Source organism: Diceros bicornis, chromosome 40, assembly GCF_020826845.1.
Source record: "Diceros bicornis minor isolate mBicDic1 chromosome 40, mDicBic1.mat.cur, whole genome shotgun sequence".
Taxonomy (NCBI): Eukaryota; Metazoa; Chordata; class Mammalia; order Perissodactyla; family Rhinocerotidae; genus Diceros; species Diceros bicornis.
The window spans coordinates 3566887-3590608 of NC_080779.1; the positions used below are offsets into that span (position 1 = coordinate 3566887).

The 23722-nt window shown below is 48.2% G+C and overlaps 1 protein-coding gene and 1 pseudogene across 1 annotated transcript; one reads left to right on the plus strand and one right to left on the minus strand.

Annotated features, from left to right (window-relative positions):
* Nucleotides 1-253: 253 nt before the first annotated feature.
* LOC131400013 (methyl-CpG-binding domain protein 3-like 1) lies at nucleotides 254-2544 on the plus strand (annotated as a pseudogene).
* Nucleotides 2545-10346: 7802 nt separating this feature from the next.
* LOC131399811 (ral-GDS-related protein-like) lies at nucleotides 10347-11959 on the minus strand. Its single transcript, XM_058534319.1, has 3 exons — nucleotides 11890-11959; nucleotides 11461-11774; nucleotides 10347-10691 (listed from the first exon to the last, which is right to left on the minus strand). The coding sequence occupies exons 2-3, from the start codon at nucleotides 11509-11511 to the stop codon at nucleotides 10440-10442; spliced, it is 303 nt and encodes a 100-aa protein (XP_058390302.1). The 5' UTR covers nucleotides 11512-11774; nucleotides 11890-11959; the 3' UTR covers nucleotides 10347-10439.
* Between the last annotated feature and the right edge of the window lie 11763 nt (nucleotides 11960-23722).

Below are 23722 nucleotides of genomic sequence, written 5' to 3' on the forward strand. Positions count from 1 at the left end.
CCCATACATAGTTACAAATTTTTTTCTCTTGTGATGAGGACACGGCGTACTTCAAGGTGCAGAAGAATCAATGATGATGTCATACTTTTCCATATACAACTTGATGAATTTGGACATAAGTATACACCCTTGAGACTGTCACCACCATCAAGGCCACAAACATATCCATCACCTCCCAAAGTTTTCTCTCACCTCCTTTATTACTATTATTGTGTAGTAAGAACTCTTAGTATCTACACTATTAGCAAATGTGATGTACGCAATACAGTCTCGTTAGCTGTAAGCACTATGCCATATCCTAGATCTCCAGAACTTATTTATCTTGATTACTGAAACTCTGTATCCTTTGATCATCAGCTCCCCATTTCTCCATCCCCTTAACCCCTGGCAACCACCATTCTAACCTCTGCTTGTATAAGTTTGACTATTTAAGATTCCACATATAAATGAGTATTTGCCTTTGTCTGTCTGCCTTATTTCACTTAGCATAACGTCTTCTAGGTCCATCCATGTTGTCAAAAATGGCAGGAACTCCTTCTTTTTTCAAGGTTGACTAATATTCCATTTCTTTATCCATTCATCCGTCAGTGACATTTAGGTTACTTCCATATCTTGGCTATCGTGAATTAGCTACAATGAACATTAGAGTGCAGGTATTTCTTTGAGACCCTGAGTTCAATCCTGTGGGCATATACCAGAAGTGGGATCGCTGGATCATATGCTAGTTTTCATTTTTGGAGTAAGCTCCATACTGTTTTCCATAATGGTTTTACTAGTTTACATTCCCACAAGGGTTCCTTTTCTCCACATTCTCAAAAACATTTGCCATCTTTAGTTTTTTTGATAATCGCAGTCTTAACAGGTGTGAAGTGATAGCTCATTGTGGTTTTGATTTGCATTCCCTGATGATTAGTGATGCTGAACACCTTTTCATACACCTGTTGGCCACTTGTATGTCTTCATTAGGAAAAGTCTACTCTGGTCCTTTGCCCATTTTTTAAATTGATTTATCGTCTTGTTATTGAGCCAACACGAAAAAAGAGAACAAGATTTCCAGGCATTATGGATGCTTCCCAGTTGATACAGATGGTTTTGTATTTACAGTGGTACCAAAAGATCATGTTTCATGCTTTTTCTTCAGCTTGTTATAAGACCAGCAGTAGCTGCGGCATGGCAGATAATTGGGATCTTCTGGGTTTGGAGGTTTACAACATAAATGAGTGGTAAGGAATTTTTTATTATTCCAAGGAAATTATTGAGATCATAGTCCATGGAATCCAGGATTGATAGGTGTAGGAGGAAATTAAGGTGAGGATCGGTGATCTGGCACTACTTCTGATCATGAGGTACAGGTATCTACTGTATGAGTGTTTGAATAAAAATATTAGAGATCAGGAATTTGTGGTGGGTGAATATGTTTTCTGAATTATTTACTTTTGAACATAACCATTTGGATTATGTGAACATCTGGGATATGGGAGTAAGTCGTTAACAGGGGGTGGTTGATAATATCACTATTGATTTAACTTCTATGAACACCAAGTGGTCAATGGATTAAGCAAATGAGTAATCAGAAAACACAGAAATGTTAGGATTTGGGATTTAGTAAAGGACTGGGGACCGACTGTCCTGAGAGAGAGTGCCAGGACTTATGAGGTTGAGAGTGACAAGGACAAGAAAAGAATAGAAACACACTCAAACAAGGAGGGGGTGTTAACAGGATGGGGGAGGAGAAATGATCTGGAGTAGCCTTGAGTTTTGATCTTGAGCTTTCTGTTCTTGATGCAAATCTGCCTGATGACATCCCGGGACACAGGTCAGATCTATCCCCAGAGGATAGAGGGAGGGTGGAAGTACAAAACAGCTAGGATAATTGTCCTAAAAAGGCAGGCTTCCTTTATCATTTGTCTCAATTTCATGATTTACTTTTGTAGGGTAAGAGGAAAAGAAGGATGATAGCCACGTCTTCACAGAGGAAGCAGCATAACTGTGGGATCCAGTCCAAACCAAAGCCTAGTTTAAACATCTCCATCCCTATAAGGATGTCCAGTGACATATTCAAGAGGCTGGGTACTAGAATTCCATCCCATCCTGGCAATGAAGGGTCTCTGGGAGGACACCTTGGACCAGCCCCACCAGGTCTGCTGGCCAGAGAGACTGCAAGGACTCCAGGCCTGCAGCAATGCAGGACAAGTGGTAACTCCTTTCAAGCTTGCCAAAGGGTTGCAAAACCTAGCACCTAGTCACACAGGTGAATCCCTGCCAGGTGTGCTCTCAGGTGGTCTGCACTCCAGGTCCCATGCCCACTCCTGCCGGTCTTCAGATTTGGCAGGGATGATTCCAGGAGCTGATCTGGGCATTCCACAGCTCCACTGCCAACAATTTCTGGCGACTGAGGAAGGTATCAGGAAGGAGGAAAGGGCAGTGAAGAGCACAGGAGAGAGACTGGTGATAGCACTGATGGCGGACAGACTTGCTAGTGAGGCAGAGAAAGTGAGGGGCCAAGAAGGCCGTCTTGACAGCAGACGAAATGGAGCAGGCACCTCAGTGAGGTCTCTTGGCAGCATCCCAAATGTTTTTGTGCTTTGAGCTCTTGAAACTTCGAAATATAACAATACGTTTCTTTTATTAAACTCTGCTGCGTGAAATAGAAAATATAGACAGTGGTTTCTTTCTGAGGTGAGAGGTTGAGTTGCAGGTGAGGAGAGAAAGATCTTCCTTTTTCATGCTGTTCTCTCATTTTCCTTTACTATGTACTTTATTTATTTGTACTTTCAAGTCAGCAGCGAGTTATCAACGTCACAGGATGATTCAGTTTTTCCCCATACAGTCACAGTAAAACCTACTTAAAGTGGATTATTCTTTTTGTGTAATATTCCAATAGATTCCAAAATATTATTTCCAAAGCACTTCGATGTCTATGTTCTCAAATTAGATATTTACTTCTAGGTCTCCATTTTTGTGTTCCTTCTTGCATGCTACTTCAGAGTTGCATCTAAGGAAATACCAGATTTCCCTCAGTTTTTTAGATCCATATGTGTTGGAAATTTGATTCATGAAGATGGACATGGCAGCTGGGGGATTATGCTATTATCAAGAGACCATTTTTCGGCATCAGTAATCTGACAAGAACTCACTGCTTGTTGAGATTTAATTGACTATTTGAGGAATCAAGCTTTCACTATTGGTACTTCTCTTTCTCTTTGGAGGGGAAGTATTGCCTTCCTAGTCTTTCCATTACCAAACCACTTTCCTGGGTGGCTGTGCCCTGTCAGGAAGGGCCTGGGATGCCGGGAACCAGGATTCATCCTCAGCTTCTGCCTGTCCTGAGAAGGCTTCCCTGGCAGAGTCCAGCCTGTGTGTCTGGGTGACACTTGCAGCCATCAGACAGGAGGCGATAACTCACAAGTGCCAAGCGATTCATCTGGCTCTTGTCTTACAGGGTGTTTCCAAGGGATGAGGTTCAAAATGCCACTTGGTAACCCCTTGAAAGCTCCTGGTCACGGGGTGCGTTCTCGGTGTGAGGTCAGAGCAGTGTCTATTCACCACCAGATGGGAAGCATTTCAGTATTTTAATTGCTAAGGCTGTGTTCATGCACGACCATGGATCATCTGTTCCGTGGCATTTCCTGCTGGACCACCCCACACCCCTGTCATGCCTCATCTTTCAAAGCTCCAAACAGGGTTCACAACCCATCAGGTGGTTGTAATGTAACCACAGCGCAAGACAGGGGAAAAAAACACAACCACCCAAGGGTGACACACTTTAATGGTTCGGGCCAAATTGCCCCATTTGGACAAGTTGGCAACATCAACACTGAGTATGTAAACTGGAGGACTGTCTAAGACCATGGACCTCAGAATGACACGGCCTCAGATGTCACCTGGACAGCAAGGGACAGTGTGGGGTCACTCACTGGTCAGGATTATGGTCCCTTATCCTGGTAAAGCAGAGCTCACCCGGGATCCATCAGGCCAAGCCAGGGAGGAGGCTGGGAGCCTTCTAGGGAGTTTCTGCCCTAAAGTGAATGGCATAAGGAAGGCAGTTGTGCTGGAAATCCTGGTTCACAGAGAGCGGTCGGTCGTGTTTATGGAATGAGGCCCAGTGGTAGACTTAAAGCTGCGTCACAGATCTTTCCCATTGGATACAAAACAGCAGGAAACAGAATTCACAGTCCTGGACATGGACCCCAGCAGGATTCAATTCTAGGTCAGTGGTGAACATGGAGGCACTAGAGGAGTATCAGGAGGGAAAGTCCTGTCTGCCTTTAGTCCATTTGCAAATTACCTTTTCGGGCCTTGTCCTCTCCACATGCATGTTTTGATCTTTTTACATTGTTTTCCCCACTTACAGCTGATGCAATTCCAGAGATTGAACTAGAAAACTACAAGTTCCTAAAATTTGGTCAAAAGAAACCTCAACAGGAGAAGCAGAAAACATTCCTTCTTCCTCCAGAATGTAGAAAGGCACCCCCTGCCTATGGCACGACCTGGTCCTGGGTAGTGCTGTTTTAAAGACATCCACATTTCAGTGGTTGTTGCTTTGCCTGTGAAAGTACCATTAACCTTTAAATCCCAGGAGAACGGGCCGGGGACCGTGTCCGCCCCTGGAGCGGCTGAATGATACTGAAATGAACTTGTTCTCGGAGTTAGGGGGAATTGGGAGTGATGTCACTAGCCAAAAAGGGGGCTGGCCTTTCTCCCTTCTCCAACATACAATAAGTTGATGACTCAGAAGAGTTCTTTTTTTTTTTTATAATTTTATTTATTTATTTTTTTCCCCCAAAGCCCCAGTAGATAGTTGTATGTCATAGTTGCATATCCTTCTAGTTGCTGTATGTGGGACGTGGCCTCAGCATGGCCGGAGAAGCGGTGCATCGGTGTGCGCCCGGGATCCGAACCCAGGCTGGCAGCAGCGGAGCGCGCGCACTTAACCACTAAGCCACGGGGCCGGCCCAGAAGAGTTCTTGATTCAAGGAGAAATGTGAGATTCTGTGTCTCACTCACATGCCTACAGAAAGCGACAGAACCACACCACAACTCCCAAGCTGTAAAGGGAACAGGACTTTAATATAATATTCAAATATGTCATTTATTATTTACAACAAATAACCACTGTCTCTCCCCAATGGGTGAGTAGGTGCTGAGGTAGAGATGTCAGGGAGCTGGGATGGGGTCATCCCTTCTCTCTTGGGCTTCAGGGGACCCCGGGAATCAGCTTACAATGCTCCCCTTCCCATCAAATGGGAGGAGCTGACCCTGTGCATCGCAAGCATCCCAGCTGTGTCCCCGCTGCTGAGGATGGGGCTGTGATCGGCCACTGGTATGGGGTTCGGGGTTGGGGCCTGGGGGCTGAGTAGAAGAGTCGGGTTATCTTGCGTGGTCTCCCTCAGAATCATGGCCCCCCACCATGTCCCCACTGCACTGGGTGCTCCAGACCCTGTGCTCAGTGCTGTCAGCCACCAGTACCCCATTTGTCCCTGCCACGTGAGCGATCATTTAGTATTACCTATTTCACAGATGGGGAAACGGAGTCTCAGGAAGCTGAAGAGAGTCACCCCAGTCACAGGACTGGTCAATAGTGGAGCTGGGATCCCAGTGCCAGCTATCCGACTCCCCAAGGCCACGCTTAGCCCAAAGCCTTACTGAACCCCTAGGAGTCAGTCACCCCGGCCCAGACACTCACTCACTCCTGACCTTGATGATGGCCGGTTCTTCTTGGCCTTGCGTACTCTGCAGGCCAACTAGGTCTAGCGCTCTAGCTGGCAGGACAAGCTGTAGCTACAGGACAGAGAGGCACCTGTGAGCCTACCAGGAACCACACCTCAGGGGTCCCCCCACTGCCTGCCCAGCAGCTGGAGTCTGGGTGTCCCAGAGATCACCATGTAATCAGGCCGGGGGATGAGTGGGGCACCATGGAGACAGGCTCTCTGGACTGGCCAACAGGGAGAGTCCACCCCTGCCCTCACCCAACTCCTGCCCGGCCTCACCTCTCATTCTCGTTGAGCAGCTCCATGTCCTGGAACGAGGCCCCAAATCGCTCCCTCGGGCTCTAGCTTGTAATTCTTTGCAGCCTCCTGGAGCAGCAGGATCTCCCTCATGACTGGGTATTCCTGGGACAAGAGGGAAGGAGAGGATGCAGACAGGGCCTGGGTGGGGGATGCTGCAGGGGTCTTGTTGGAGGTGAGGAGTGGGGCAGGGGACCAGTCCTGGAAACCATCCTTCACTCCAGTTCCATCCAGGATCTACCAGTTCTCAGAATGGGAATAATCAGCCCCTCCTCCAGGAAGATTTCCTTGATGCCATCCTCCCCTCAACCCACCCGCCAATTGGATGGGTCTCCCACTTCTCTGGTATCAAACTCTTCCACTCAATGTAAGATACAGCGGGTGAAGCCAAGGACTGTTCTGCCCAGAAGGTCTCTGATTTCCACCTCCTTCCTCTCCCCTGCAGGGAGTGCCACAGCTGCTCCTCAGTACTCTTCTCAAGGTTGATCCCATTCCCCTGGAAGGTAGACAGCCAGAGTACATCAGACAAAGACCCCTAGCCTGACTAGCTCCCTATGCCCACCCCTTCTCATGTTGCACTACTGCCAGATCCCCAGAGGGGGCCAGGCATGCAGAGAAAACAGGACTTGGACCTAGGCTTGGCTCTGGGCTCCAGAGGAGGAGGACATGGGGGTGTAACTGAGGGACCTGGCAGCACAACTCTCTCTGATGACAGACTTGGAGGCTGAGGCTTCAGGCAGAGGGGACTGCTCAGGCACTTATGTGCTGCCTGACTTGGGGGGGCCCGACTTCTTTCTCCCTTCATGGGCAACATGGGAGTTACAGGCTGAGTCCAGCTCAGATAAAACCTCACGCAGCTCTGCCATCAGGCAACTCTGAGCTTCCCCAGCCTGGGTAACTGGAATGGGTTTCTCTGGCAGAAACTCTGTTCACTCATCGCTAAAATAGGCCTGATGCCCCAGCTGCCAGCGGTGGCTGCAAGGCTCTCATGAGAGGAGATGTGCCAAGTGCTGAGAACTCAGAGCTCAGTTCGGGGGCTCCCGCATCCCAAGGCTCAGAATCCTGGTCCTTCCTGCCTAGTCCTCAGGTGCACCCACCTCGAAATAGTCACCCATCACCAGGTGCAGCATCAGCAGGTCACTGAGCAGAGTTCCAAGATAGGGGACAACACCTTGTGACATCGGGGTGTGGGTGGGATGAACCTTTGCTCTCAAGTCGACCCCATGTAGACCCTCTCCTGAAAAGTCCCCACCCTCAGCCACCTGGCCCACCCCAGGGTTCCCACGAGGAGCAGCCTAGGACCCTCAGCAGCCTCCCGTCAATTCCTACTCCCTTCACACCCCAAGAACACCACACTCCTCCTCCTCACCTCCCAGGGCCGGCTTCTGGCAAATCACAGGGTGTGCAGTCCCTTGCCCTCCCCAAAACACACTCATCCTGCACCAGCTCTTCCAGGCCCTCCTCTTGGTCACTTCTACTGGGGGATTCAGACACTGTGGCACCAAGATGAAGGGCCCTCATCTTTTGATTTGAGGCCTCCAGCTGGGAGCACAGAGCCCCTCCCCCACAGGCACACTAACCTGCCGCTGCTGCTGCTTCTCCTGCACTCTCTGGGGGTTGCTCTCTGGGGGAGCAAACGTGGAGGGCCCCTCCTGCCAGGGTCGAGGACAGTGTCAGTGAGGCCATACTCCCCTCACCCCATTTCTCTCCAGCACCACTGGCCTCCGACACTGGACATCTGACTTGAGTCAACTGGTACCAATGTCATTCCATCCTCCAAGGTCTTGTGATTCCAGAACAAGCCCAGCTCCAACTCTCACTCTGGGTGTGAGCTTGGGCTTGTGGCCTGGCCTCCTTGAGCCTGTTTCCTCATCTGGAAAGTGTGAGAACTCCGGCTACCACACAGGTTCTCATGAGGACTCAGTGTCACAAGACTGTCATCATTGTTCTGGCCCTCACCCCTCCAGGTGGAGTAGGCAGAAAGCTCCCACATTCCTTTCCTCCCTCTTACCTCAACACCACCCTGTGAGGCCTGCACCACACAATCACCGTCCCTCCATTTCCCTGATGAGGAGACAGAGACCCAAACATAGGCAGTGTGTTGCTCAGGGGCCCACAGAAGAGAGGCCGCTTGCCCCTCTCAGCCAGAGGCCCTGTTCCAACATCCTTGCCTAACCCCCAGCCCCACCACTGACAAGAGTCCTGTCCCCTGAGCTCTCAAAGCTTGGTCCTGGGCTGAGTCATGGATGGAGAGGACGGGGTGTCTTGGGAGTCTGGTTGAGTGGCTCCTGCCTGCCCCAGTCCCGTGGAGTGTCTGGGCCCCAGGCTGGGCCAGAGGCCAAGCCAAAGCCTTCTCCTCCCCAAGGAACGCCTCAGGACATTCCCCTGCACTGAATCCTTTTTTTTTTTTTTTTGTGAGGAGATCAGCCTTGTGCTAACATCTGCCAATCCTCCTCTTTTTTTGCTGAGGAAGACTGGCCCTGGGCTAACATCCATGCCCATCTTCCTCCACTTTATATGGGACGTTGCCACATCATAGGTCGACAAGCGGTGCGTCGGTGCGCACCCGGGATCCGAACCGGCGAACCCTGAGCCGCCGCAGCGGAGTGCGCGCACTTAACCGCTTGCGCCACAGGGACGGCCCCTGAACTCTTTCTTTATCCACTCAAGAACTGGACCTCCAAGGTGCCACCTCTGATCAACAGAGAAGGGGATGACAGGACATTTTGATTCCCCGTTTACATGAAGCTCCTAAGGTCCTTTCAGCAGGATCCACTAAGAATCCATCAGTTGCCTAGACGCTTCTCATAAGCCACTGGGGGCATATGTCATTGCCAACCAGGCACTCAGGTTAGACTCCTGTGGTTGATTCAAGTGAAGTGACTGCTCTAGGGGTCCAGTGGGGAGTCCCAGAATGCACACACATCTCTCACCTGAGGATGAGCAGCCTGTTTTTCCACCTGGGCCATGGAAATCCTCTGCCACGCACATCCCTGGGGCAGGCAGGATGCAGCCCCTTGGAGATGTGGTGAAGATAGAAGGAGCAGCAGGGTCCTGGCTTCCTGAGGATAGGTTTAGGCTGAGGGCTAAACCCACACCAACCACCCAACAGCCTGGAAGAAGCTACATCCAGCAGGATGGACATACATGGAAGCCAGAGACCTGTTGATGGCGCCAGCTCGGCAACTCCTCCTGGAACAGCCCAGCCAACACCATTGTGTCACATGACCAGGGCCTCCCGCCCACAAATGGCACCCCACCTGCCCATGGGCAGAACAGATCCCTCTGCTTGTTAATCTGGATGAGATAGACGGGAATGTTTCAGAGAAAGTTCAAGGGAGAAACTATCAAAACCACAGCCTGCCCAGTGTCCCTCCTCCGCACCCCTCCTCTCTTTCCAGACCCCCAGCCTCCACTCTACCTGGATCATCAGTTCTCTGCTCAAGGACTTGTCTTGACTATTGAGTTCCTTAAGATTTTCAGAGCTCTCTCTCAGGGGAGGGGAAAGAACGAGGGATAAATTTAGGAATAATGTGAGGGGTCTGAATGCAAATCCCTTTTCTTTGCAAACCCAAGAGATTCAAACTGCCTGAAGGAGTGTTCTCACTGGGCTCCTCTGAGCGCTAAGGTCTCATGGTACTGGGAGGGGGCTCTCCTGTTGGTCACTGGGGTCTCCACTCCCCAGTTCTACAGAACAGCTCTGTTTTGACTGCTTTGAGTTTCAACTGGGCATGGGGTTCTGTTGCTATAAACACTTGAAAATCTCCAATTTGGCTCAACTTAGTACCTGACACTTAGGGAAGCCGAGTCCTAAAGCAGAACTGGTGCACTAAGGACCCCGGAAGGTTTAGAGACCCCCTGCCGAGGCCCAGGCCCTGTCCCCAGCATTTGCTGCCTCACAGGAGTTCCCAGCTGACTGAGGGGCCAATGGCAGACATACAAGAGATCCCCCATCCACCCTGGTCCTCCTATGGAGAGAGGCCTACCCACCGGGAAACTTCCCCCGTGTGTTCTTCAGGTGGCTTGTGAAGGTTTTCTGCAGAGCAGAGTTGACAGTGCAGGACGAGAAGAAGTTCTTCAGGATCTCGAACTCCTGGGGAAGGGAAGAGAATGAGCTGTGAGGTGGGGCACTGTAGCCCAGCTTGCTCTAGCTTCAGTACCTTTCTATTTAAATCTCCCCTCCTGGATGAGACAGATGCTCAGGGAGTCCCAGAAGGGCACATTTAGGACCCAAAGAGTAACACTCACAGGGAGCAGGATTTTAGCTCAACCCAGGGAAGGAGCCAGGTAGGAAGTGAGCATCCTCTCACTGGGACCTGGAGTTAAAGTCAGCGGGCCCCTGGCAGGAAGGTCCTAGGGACTGTGCAGGGGCTTAGACCACACACTGCAATCCTGGGAGCTGATAAATGTGGAGAGGCAGTTCCCAAGGCTTCAGAGAGGGGCTCCACTGGGCCTCCCACAGCACACCTGGGCCACCTGGATCCAGCGCTCCACCACCCTCACCCTGTCCTGGGCTGTCTTGCTCGGGTCCCCGAGGCAGGGGATGATGACGAAGCTGGCCACCCTTCTGACGTGGTCGACGGTGGCCTGGACGTTGGGTGTCTGGTGCTCATTGCCGGGCTTGTTCCTCTTGCCCCAGGTGGAGCCCAGACACGGAGAGGACACCACCTTCTGGAAGAGCTCCTGGAGAACAGGGGGAGTGTCACCGAGCCCTGCCACACCCCAGGTCTGTGCCTACAGCCCCCAAAGTCCCACACAGGAGTCACAGTTTAGAGCTGGAGCTCAGAAAGCTCAGGATGTGGCCTGAGCCTTGTGAGAGGCCCTGGCTTTTCTTCTCTGTCCACTGAGGACACCCAGCACAGGATGACCCAGGACCCAATACTGGCAGGGAAGGGAGAGGGGCATTTGAACCCAGCCCGTGCTGGCTAACTCCAAGCTCCAGATGGTGGCTCAACTAGGCTCATCCCAAGGGGGCATCTTCCAATACCCTGATCCCCCCTCTGGTCCCACTCCACATTCTGATGCGCATCCCCGCGTGGCAGCTACACCCACAGGCCTTGTCTGTCTCCCTTGTAGTGGAGTACACATCAGGCGTCTAATAAGTCCTGAGGCTGTTGAGACTCCTGAGCAGACGGTTGGGCCACCAGGGTCCAGGCTGTACACAGTGAGCCCTTCCCTGCACAGATGGGCCAGGGCCCACCCAGCTTTCCGTCTCTTCTACCTCATGGAGTTGGCACAGTCACTCTGTGCAACAGGTCCTCTTAATGTCCACCTCCACGGTCTGCAGGTGGACAGCAAAGGCTTGGGTGTTCAGAAAGTTGCCCAGGTCTTATGATTGGTAAAGGGTGGAGCCTGGATTTGGGCCCAGATCATAGGAGTCTGGATCAGGTCTGGGGCAACGATAGCAGAGGGAAGGCCTGCCCCACACCACCCTGAAAGCCCAGCTGCTCACCGCATCCATCATGGTAAACTGCTCCACCACCAGCTTAGGAGGGAAGGCCATGAGATTAAGCTTCTCACGCTCCTTAAGAGCCACAGGTGGAGATGGACTTCTCACTAGAAATGATGGTCCAGGTGACTCCAGCTAAGCAGCTCCTACTCCTGCTGGAGCCCATGTTGGCCCTTGCTCCACCTCCAACACTGCTGGTGGAGGGGACACTGGCTCCAGTGGTAGAGGGGGTGGTGTCAACGGAGCTGGAGCCAGCTCTACCTCCACCACTGCCCACTGCTCTTCTTCTGCCGCTGGCTGGAGCTCTGCAGCTGACGCTGGAGTGGGATAAAAACAAAGATTCACCCACATAGCTGACTTTCCATGTGACCTTCTAAACACAAGAAAGATCCCACTCCCTTCCAGGAATACCCAGCCTGCAGTCCCCCTTACCATCTGGCTCTGCCTCAGTGGCCTCCAGAAGCTCACACCGGACAAGGGTAAGAGGGTCACGGCAGCTCATCTCCTAGCCAGGCAAGGTGACATTCATGTACATCCCCTTTAGCTTCAAAAAGGGACAGCCTGAGTCTAGTCCCTCCCTAGTTCTAGTCCAACCTCATCATCTCAAGCTCCTGAGTGTGGAGACCCTCTGCTCCTGCTCTCATCTCAGAGCAGCACTGGAAAGTGTGGGTGGCCTCATGTACCTGCCCCTTGTCTAGTGAGTTTGTGGAGTTGAAACAATTGGGCAGTTACTCGACAACCTAATGAGTGGAGTTCTGCAAAGACTGCCTGGGAACTGGGCCAGAAGAAATCAGGGGCTGCCTGCACACTGCCACTGGGGCCAACCACCAAGAGAATATCTGTTCCTCAGTTCAGGCACAGAGGGGCATCTCTGCAAAGAACTCTGGTCAGGGAGGGAAGGAGATGAATCCTCTAGTGCTCGGTAACAATATGAGTAGAGGCGCTCACCTTCTCATGCTGCCAGGCATGGCCTGAAGTATGAACATGACCTAGCTGTTAGGTTTCCGACACCTAACAACCAGCACCTGCTCAGGAATGACCCGCCCCTTATGTCCTGCCTTCTCTCCTCCTCACAGACACATGCACACACACACACACACACAAAGAGGGGCAAGGGGTGTGGGGCTGATCAGGTGGGATCACAGCTGTGCCCTGGCCTGCACTAGCCTCCCCTGGGCTGCCCCGTGTTACCTTTCACAGCCTCCTGCCAGATGCCCAGAGGCGTCAAGCATGAGGGCTGAGCCAACATCGCTAACTACCAAAAAGATTCTCTTTCTGGGATTTTTTGAGCCCAGATCCTCCAAAAGTTGGGAAACAACAACAAAACATCTTTGCCTGTTGACTGTCTCCAATCAAGTGAGGTGGATGGGGCAATGTGGGTGCCTGGTTACCAGAGTTCTAAGATCTGTTGAGGTCTATGACCCCACGTCATCTCTTGAACTGTACACAATGAGATCACATAGCCCTACCCACAGGTCCCTGGAAACCTAACTAGGGACCTAGTTTTGAGGAGACAGAGATGAATGCAGACCTCCTTTTCCTTACTATTTCTTCATCCTGGGATAGTCCCTGTGCCTCTCAGGTCCTCCCCAGTCTCTAAACCTGCACCATGGGAATCAAGCTAGAATCTACTTCCTAGGAACATCACCCGGTGTATATGAGATAATATCTATTACCCCTGTGGGCTGGTGTCACATGTACCTAAGGCACAAACTTAGAGATGGAAGAATAACAAGGAGGGGTGGGATGTAGTACAGAACACCACTCAAAACAGGCCTGGGCTCCAAGAATGTGATATTGGGACAGTCACTTCCAACTTGGCCTCATTTTCAGGTCAACACCATGACGGGGTTGCAACTAATGGAAATTCAGATATTGCCATCTGTGGCATAAAACCATTCAATTGTTTCCTGTTTTATGGAGAATGAGACCGAAGTGCCTCATCTTGGCCTATGAGGTGGGCAGCCTCCACAGTGGTACCCAGTAAGCCCCACCCATGTTATACACTTCCCCGTGGAACCACAAAGAGGTTAGTAACTGGCTTCTGAACATAATAAGAGCCAAAGTGATGGGATGTCTTGTCTAAATTTTAACTAAAAATGTCTCTCACTTCCTCTTACTCCCTCTCTCATGTGCCATCTCTCTCTCTCTCACTCTGTTAAATCCCTGGAAGTGAGGAATCAAATACCGGTGTATTGGGGCTGCCCAATGTGGAGGCACATTGAAGAGAGAAGCAAGGGAGTGCCTGGGCCAACAGACAGAAAGGAACTCAGGCTCTCAATACAAAATGAATTCTGAAGGCTGAGAGTGAACTTGTGGGCCAGTCCTCCCCTAGTCGAGCCTCAGTTGAGGCCACAGCCCCAATCTGTTAAACTCACTGAGACAGAGGCACCCAGCTAAAACATGCCTGATTGCTGATCCACACAAATTGTGAGATTGTCAACATTTGTTGTTTTGAAATGCAAGGTTAGGGGCAATGAAGTCAGAGAGGGAAAGGTAACGAACACAGCCTACCAGGCCCTGGCCCTACCTTCCACCCTAGCTCCTGTTCTCTTCTCCCAGCCTCCCTCCAGTTGCATTGGCCACCTTTCTAACCTCCTCTGGCCAAACTCACTTCTGCCTGTGAGACTCAGGACCAGTGGTGCCATCTCCCTGACACACTGCTCCCAGACTTGTGCAAGGCTGACTCCCTCTTGTCATTCCGGTCCCAGAAAATGTCACCCTAGAGAGGTCTTTCAGACCCTCCTACCCAGTGACGCCCAGCCCTCCCTCACAGCCCCCTGATGTGTTTCTCTACAGCACTTGCTCTTTTCTTTCTCATGTCTTTGCTTTTGTCCATTTCCCCTCTAGACTGTGAGCTCCCGGCAGGCAGGGACCACTTGGTCATTTTCATCCTGCACTTCAGCCCACCAGGGCACCTGGCACAGGGTGAGTGCTCAGGACACAGCTGCTGAATGAGTATATGGGTAGATCTTGCACCCCGCCCCCTGCTTTTGACCAACTTTCATTGTGGAGATGAACACTAGTAATAGGAGGTACAAGTTGTTTCTGAGGCAGGGGGACAGCCAGAAAGACCTCTGGTTGACTCTTCGCTGCTCCAGGAGCTCAAGAAAAGTTCAGTGGACACCAAGTAAATTCCAGGATTACAGCAGAATGACTTGATATATATATATATTATGTAATGGTTACCAAAATAAGTTTAGTTAACATCAATCACCCAACAGAAAAAAAGATTGTTTCCTGATGATGAGACTTTTTAGGATCTACTCTCTTAGCAAGTTTCAAATATACCACACAGCAATGTTAACTTAGTGCTGTATATCAAGTATACCTCAATACAACTGAAAAAAAATAAAAGCAAAAACTCACTGGCCACCACTGACACAAGAGGCTGCCCGCCCCCTCGTGGCCAGAACTAGCACTGCTGCCCAGGCCGGAACTCCAAACAGAAAGGAATCTTTCTTCAGGTGTCCTCAAGGCAGATGCTCTCCAGGGTCCCAGGGGTAAAGCAGCAGGACCTGTCAGCTTCGAGGGAGTGGGAGGAATCTCGGGAGCCTACCGTGCACCTCTCTTGCTGTTCCCCACTAGGTGTCCTCTTCACTCCTAAGGCATCCTAACTGCAGCCATGACAATGATTTCCCCTACTTCCAGATGAGGACCGCAAGGGTCCAACAAGGATTAGTCTTCTCGCTGGACTCTGGACTTGGTGTCCAGTGCTCTGGCATCTTCTTCCTTATCCTCAGTTCTCATCCACCCAAGCCCCCTAGCCTCGTCAGTTCTAAAGGATCTCCAGGGGCTGGAAATCATTTTCTCAGGGTTTCAGAGCACAGTAGGTCATCAACAGAGAACCTAGTCCAACAGACATGTAGTGAGTGCATGGAACACTTGGAGTCACTCGCTGGATGCACTCCACTTTATACAGGAGGACCCTCACTGAGATCTTCTCTCCTGTTCCCAATGCCTACACAAAGGGAGGATGGGCTCATCACAGTTTTGGGTGCCCACAGAGGTGGACTGCAGGACCCCAGTCCTGTGATCCCCAGGCTGGGCCAGGGATGGATCTGGAACAGGTAGACACCTAGGAACCTTAGGGATTCCTCTTCCCATCTCTGGGCCCCTGTGCACGAATCTAGGAGAACGGATGCTACTGCCCCGTGGGAGAGCTGCCTCCAACCTCTCTCCCTCCTGCCTCTTGTCACATCCCCGGTGTCAGCTCTTTCTTGACTGCACCTCAGTGTTCTCCATATGAGAAGTCAAGTGTGACGGAGTGTGCCTGTGCAGGTGTGATGATGAGGAGAGGAAAATGACCCCATATGGAAAAGGGTGGGCAGCAATCCTCTAGGATCTTAAAGCCACTCATTGCCAAAGGAAACCTGAGGGAAGAGGTGGAGCCTTGGCCAAGTAAGCTGGAGCTCTCTCTAGTCTTCAGGACTCTGACGACCTCCTGTGGTCTGGGACAGTACCTGCCTCTTTCTAGGCCAGTTTCCCAACTGCACAGTGAGGGGTAAGATGTGCAACAGCACAAGCATGTGCTCGGCCAGGACAAGTCATCAGGCCCCATAGATACATTAAGTATGTTTTAATGTGTATTGAAGTGTATTGAAGACATTAATATTGCTGTGCAATCATCACCACGATCCATCTTCAGAACACTTCTCATTTTACAAAACTGAAACTCTATACCCATTCATGAATAATCCCCCATTCCCCCTCCTCCCACCCACTGGCAAACACCATTCTACTTTCTGTCTCTCTGAATCTGGTGATTTCAGGAAGCTCTAGAAGGGAAATCACACAAGGTTGTATTTTTCTGACTAGCTTATTTCATTTAGAGTAATATCTTGAAGGTTCATCCATGGTGTGCCATATATTAGACTTTCCTTCATTTTTCAAGGATGAATAATATGCCATTGTATGTATATAGCACATTTTGCTCATCCATACATCCCTGGACAGATACCATAGCAAGGCCCACAACCAAGCCCAAAATAAAATGGGGCCCCAGCCAGATTTTTCTCAACAGTACCCTGGAGACTACTTTTTTAAGCCATATCCCATATGATATTTACTAAGGATCTAATCTTGGGCCGAGAGTTGCTTTTCAGAAACTCCATTTCTCTTCCTTAAGCAAGTTTCAACTACTTTGAACCAATGAGACAACAAGACGGCTTGCAAGACTCAAACTGCAACTGCATAAGTGACTGGAGGATGAACTGGGGGACCAAGAACTCCCCTGCCAATCATGTTAAGGACACCGTCTTTTGAACGTGGGATGTGTGACAGAACATGAAAATCTGTGCTTGCACAAAATAAGTGACTGGAGGATGAACTGGGGGACCAAGAACTCCCCTGCCAATCATGTTAAGGACACCATCTTTTGAACGTGGGATGTGTGACAGAACATGAAAATCTGTGCTTGCACAAAATGCCTAGGACTGCTCCCAAACTTACTGCACCTGCTCCTTTGCCCTTTTCAAGCCCTTTTCAACAGCCCATTGGGGAGAAAGATTTAACCTTCGTCTCTTTGCTGGCCAACCTCGTAATAAAGCTTTTTCCCCTTCTACAAGAGCGGGTATCCTGTTTGGCTAATGGGTGCATTGGGCTGTAAGCCCTTCCTTGATTACAATACTTGTGTGGCTTCCATGTTTTAGCTATTATGAATAATGATGCCATGAACATGAGTGTTGAAATATGTCTTTGAGAACATGCTTTCAACTCCTTGGTGGGGTATACACCCAGAATAGGAATTGCTGGGTCCTATATAATTATATTTTTAATTTTTTTTAGGAATTGTTATACTGATTTCTACAGCAACTATATATTCCCACCACAATACACAAGGGTTCCAACTTCTCCACATCTTGGCCAACAGTGGTTCTATTCTTTTTCTTCTTCTTTTTTTTTTCTTTTTGATAGATGCCATCCTAATGAATGTGAGGTGGTCTCTCACTGTGTATCTGATTTACATTTCCCTAATGATTACTGATGATGAGCATCTTTTCATATGCTTATTGGTTATTTGCATATCTTCTTTGAGCAAATGTCTACTCATATACTTTGTTCAATTTTGATTTGAGTTGTTTGTTTTTTGTTGTTGAATTTAGGAGTTCTCTAACTATTCTGGATATTAAGCCTTTGTCCGATACATGGTTTGCAAATATGGTCGCCCATCCTATGGGTTGTGCTTTTACTCTGTTGATAATGGCTTTTGAGGCACAAAACTTTTTAATATCCATGAAGTCCAGCATATGTATTTTCCTATTTTATTGGCTGCTCTTGGGTGTCAGAACCATGAAATCATTACCAAATCCTATCTTGTCAAGTTTTGCCTTATGTTTTCTTCTAAGGGTATTATAGCATTAGCTCTTACACTTAGGTATTTGATTCACTGGGAATCAAGTTATGTATACAGTGTTAGGTAAATGTCCAAGTTGATTCCTTTGCATGTAGATATCCACTATTTCCAGCACAACTTGTTGAAAAGACTTTTCCCCATTTAATAATCTTGGCACCCTTGTCAAACATCATTTGATCACATGGGTGAGGGTTAATTTCTGGGCTCTCAATTCTGTTTCCATTGCTCAATATGGCTGTCTTTATGCCATGACAATGCTGTTTTGATACTGTAGATTTATAGTAAGTTTTCAATCAGGAAGAATCAGTCCTCCAACTTAGTATCTCCCCTCAAGATTATTTTTGGTATCTGGGCTTATTTGAGATTCCATAAGAATCTTAGGATGGGTTTTTTTCTATTTCAGCACAAAATGTCCTTGGGATTTTGATAAGGACTGCACTGCATTTGTTGATCTCTTTGGATAATGTTGACACCGTCACAATAAGGAGTGTTCCAATCCACGGTGATCGGATGTCTTTCATTTCTAATAGTGCCGGATGGCTGTTCAGGTGGGGGGGGGCCCTCCTCGAGGTAGTCGTGAAGAAACCCACAGTTCCTCCTCACTGTGCCTTCACCATTTCCTTAGAACCCATCAACAGTCAACAGAGGTCAAAATGCATGTAAAATGCACGCAGGAAGTTTTCAAAGATTGGATGTGCATGGAGCACACATTTCTTCCACTCCTCTCCATTAGCAAGAACCACGGACTGAAGCAGCAGACCCTAACACATGGAGACTGCAGACTCACCCAGCAGACCCCAACAAACGGGGACTGTGGACTAACTAAGGGCCAGGGACTCGGGTTCCTGGCAGAACCATCTGGCAGCTCAAACTGAAGCACTAAGCCTTTGCCTGGCACTGCTGACTAACCAAGTGCTAAGACTGATGCTCTCTTAGAGCATCCTGTCAGTCTAGACTGACCCACTGACCCTGGACTGGAAAGCCAGGTAGATCAGGAGCTCAAGGCAAACAGAGTGGATCTCAGATCCAAGAGAAACTTACCCACAGCCCTCAGAAACAGTGAAAAAGATGGAGAACTCAAAGGTTTTGCTGGTACCAATGACTGTTTCTCATCCTCGAAGCCATCAGGCGTCTCCTTTGGATCCCACTGCTGCCACCAAACTGGTACAAAACAAAATAAAATTCAGTAAATTTTAAACATCTTATTGGCTTTATTCAACAGTTCATGAATCAGGCAGCATCCAGTCTAGCAGAGAGAAAGGACCTCCAAGGAGTTCTACAAAATGAAGGATTTTATAGGCAGAAGGGAGCAAGAACAAGGAAGTTACACTAGATAAAAAAGCGGGTTGGTTACTGCAAGGTTACTTTCCTTTAGAAGATGGCAGGGTTCTATCAGGAAGATGACCTACCTGCTGCGCATGAGGTGATTCCTGATTGACTGGTTTAAGATTCTATTCCTGGGAGGGCCAAAAGTCTAATTAAGTCTCGACTTGTTTATGTGAGGCATAGCCTAAGCGGCTCCATTTGGGCCTGGTGTCTTGTTTTAAACACATGACTTCTGCTGGTCCCTGCTTTCCCCAGTTACACCCCGGCTGTCCCTTCACTGACCATTGTTGGTCACACACCCACTGCACCTGCCTCCAGTCCTTCCCCTTCAACACCGTAATCTCACACACAGCTCCTCCCGACACTATCATGACGTCTCCCACCACACGTCGCCTATACTTTCCACACTGCCATCAAGATGCTTCACAAACACCACCACCATTTATGTCCAATGGGCTGAGAGGCCTGCCCGTGCACTGGGAATCAGGAGCCGCAGGGTCTGTCACTTGGCCTCCAATCACCTATTGTACCCCAGCTGAAGGGCTTACCCTGCGGAGACACTCAGTTTTACCCAACTCAATCGCACAACATCTTTGCCCCAGGCTTCCTTCAAAATGCTCCACCCACTTTCTGCCCCAACTGCTCCTTGAGGAGTCATTTTGGGGTAGCCTTCGAGACCACCTTGGTGATTTTGTGCTCAGGCCCAAACAGATCTTGGCCGACAAACACTTTAACCATACCCCCTGAAATCATATAGCATAGGTAACTAGTGAATGGGTGCAAATTACTGGTTTTACTTCCAAAGGCCGTAATGAATATTTCACACCAGGAACATCCACTTTTGGGTTTTACTGTAGGCTGATATCACAAGGCTCTCACACAGTGAGGCTCTCTCTTCCCCAGCCCTCTGAGCAGATTTCTCCAAGCTATATTCTGCAATACATCATTGTTTCTATCTCAGCCTGCTTCCCTCAGGTTGCAGGTCCCCTGAGGTTCCTGCCCTGACTGGCTACCACCAACCCATAGAGACACTGTCAGTCCTATAGGACTGTGTGTTCAGTTCTACTAGGACTGACTGACTGGACTGGACACAGGTGCGGTGGCCCTACCCACGCAAAATCAGGTAACTGAGGCAACCAAGAAGTATCAAAAACCTTAACCCAACATCGACAACAACTCCATAAGACCCTATCCTAGCCCTTGTGGAACAGTCTCATGAGTCTCTTGCCTAAATGGTTTTAGAGAATGGCCTGGCCCTAGATTGTCTATACCAATCAACGAAGGAGGGGTTTTTGCCTTTCTTAGAACCACTTGTTGAATGTACATCAACACACAAGTTCAAACCTACCTCCACCAGATGGCCCAAGAGGTTAAAATATTGCGTAATGTTACCTAAATCTTTTAAAAGATACCCAAGGCCCCCGAGATCACTGACCTATTTTCATGGCTGGTCTTTCCAAGTTGGCGACAATGGAAACAGACTGGATTTTAGACTGTTGCTTGTACAATTTTAGGATCTGTTACTATAGCCATCATCGGATATTTACTCTCTTGGCTACAATGTGCCCTATCCCTAATAACTCTATTAATTACCCTTATTAACTATCCCAACCAACTTTAAATTAACTAAATTAAAATTAATCAATACCCTGATTAATTTAAAAAATTCAAAATTTTTATGGAGAATCTACTTAACACAGAATACACTGTTGTAAGCATTTAAAGTATACAGTTCAGTGCCATTTAGTACAATGATTATGTCGTGTGGTTATCACCACTAACTAATTCCAGAACATTTTCAACACCCCCAAACAAACCCATACTCATTCACACTATTTTCTCCTAACCCAAGCCCATGAAAACAACTCATCTGTTTTCTCCCCCTATTGATTTGCCTATTCTGGACAGTTCATTCAAATGGCATCATGCTATCTGTGGCCTTTGTGGACGACTTCAGTGAGCACACATGTTTCAAGGTTCATCCATGGCCGAGCATGTAGCAGTAGCTTATTCCTTTTTATGGCTCCATAATGTCCTATATTATGAATAGGGCACATTTGGTTTATGCAGTCATAACTGGATAGAAATTTGGGTTTGTTCCACTTTTGGACCACTGTGAATAATGTTGCTTTGAATATCCATGGAAAAGTTTTTCTTTGAACATATGTTTCCAATGGTCTTTTGGACATACCAACCTTGTGACTCTCCTGGTCCATGGTAATTCTAGGTTTAAGATTTTTAAAAATGGCAAACTGTTTTCTGCAGTGGATGCATCAAATTACTTTCCCACCAGTAATGTATGTGGGTTTCCCATTCTCCATATCTTTACTAACACTTGTTACTTTCCATTATGTGGAGTATAGCCTTCATTTTGAGTGTGAAATAGTATCACACTATGCTTTGAATTTGCATTTTCTTAATGATTTATGATACTGAGCATCTATCTAGTGCTTATTGGCCATCTGTGTTTCACCTGGAGACATGTCCATTGCAGCTAGTTACCCATTTTCATTGGGTAACCAATGAAAATGGTTTCATTTCAAATTTCTTTGAATGAAGTTTCATTTCAAACTTCTTTGTTTTTTATAATTGAGTTCTAAGAGATCTACCCCAGGTAGATTCCATGGCTCCAGGCTCCCCGGGGGCTACTAGGAACTCAGGCCCGTGGCTTAGCACACCACCTGCCAGTTCCAGCAGCCATAGACAGCTCTCATGGAACCAGGCTTCTGACAGGCTTCTGCAGAACCAAGCCCCCAGCCCACTCAGGTGCTTGCTGACTCAGGCGGCCCCAGGCAGCTCCCATGGCACCAGGCACTGGCAGGTTCCCATGAACCCAGTCTTCCATCTTGACCCAGCGCCTGCTGGCTCCTGCAATCTCAGGTAGCTCCTGTGGCCCCAGGCTACCAGGAATCCAGACTTCTGGCCCACACCAGCACAAACTGTCTCTCATGGCACAGGCTTCTGGCAGGCTCCCGTGAGCCAAGACTCTCAGATCATCCCAGCTCTGGCCAACTCTCATGGCCCTGGATGACTCCTGTGGTCACAGGCTCTCAATGAGGACCTGCCAAACCAGGGTCCAGTGGGGTTACTCGTGAACTCAGGGTCCCAGCTGTGCCCAGGGCCAGACACAATACCGTGGACCCAAGCTTTCCACTCACCCCAGTACCAGGCTGCTCAAGGACTCCAGCAACAAGCCTGCCCCTGGACACCACCAGATGTCCTACCCAGGACCCCTAGATGGGCTGAATGTGAAGGCTTTGGTTTACTAAAGCCAGTCTGTAATAAGTGGAAGAAATGCCTACTTCCTCAAATTTGCAGACACCAATGGAAGGTCACAAGGATCATGAATAATCAAAGATCCACGACACCACCAAAGAAAAAGAATAAAACTCCAATGACCGACCAAGAAATGGAGATATAGGAACTATGTGACAAAGACTTCAGAACAATGCTCTTTGAGAAATTCATAAAACTCTAAGGAAACAAAGATAAACTACTAAATAAAATAAGGAAATAGTGCATGAACAAGTGAGAAGATCAACATAGAAACAGAAATCGTTAAGGAAAAATAAACAGAAATCCTAGAGTTGAAGAACACAATGACTGAACTGAAGAATTCAATAGAGACCTTCTAAATCAGATTCAACCATGTACAAGAAATAATTAGTGCACTAGAAGATGTGTCATCTGAAATCATCGAGTCAAAGGAGCAAAAAGAAATAAAAGGAACAGATAAGATTGGGGAAAGGCAGTGTGAATTATGGGATACCTTGAAAAGAAATAGATAAGCATTATTAAAGTACCAGAGGAGAAGACAGGGAGAAAGGAAAAGAAAGTTGACTTAAAAAAGTAGCAGCTGACACCTTCCCAAATCTGGGGAGAGATGTAGACATCCAAGGTCCTGAAGCCGATCAGTCACCCTAAAATTTCAAACTAAAACATTCTTCTCCAAGACACATTGTAACAAAACTATCTAAACTCAAAAAAAGGATCAAACAACATGATCAAGTTCAACATGATGCAAATCAATGAATGTGATGCACCACATTGATAGAATGAAAGATAAAAATCCTAAAATAATCTCTCAAATCAGAAAAAGCAGTTTGACAAATTCAACGCCCCTTTATGATAAAAACTCTCAAGAAAGGGTTACAGAAGGAACATACCTAAACATAATAAAAGGTTTACATGACAAACCCACAGCTAACATCATATTGAACAGTGAAAGGTTGAAAGCTTTCTTGCTAAGACAAAGAACAAGACAAGGGAGCCCAGTCTCAACACCACTCTTCAACATACTGCTGCAAGTCTTAACCAGAGACATTTGGCCAGAGAAAGAAATATAAAGCATCTAAATTGGAAATGAAGAAACAAAGTGGTCTCTGTTTGCAGATATGATTTTATGTAGAGAAATACTTAAAGACTCCTCCCCAAACTGTTAGGACTAATAAACAAATTCACTCAAGCTGCAGGAGACAAAATCAACATATAGAAATCTCTTGCCTTTCTCTACACTAACAATGAACTATTTAAAAATGATATAAAGGGCCGGCCCCGTGGCTTAGCGGTAAAGTGTGCGAGCTC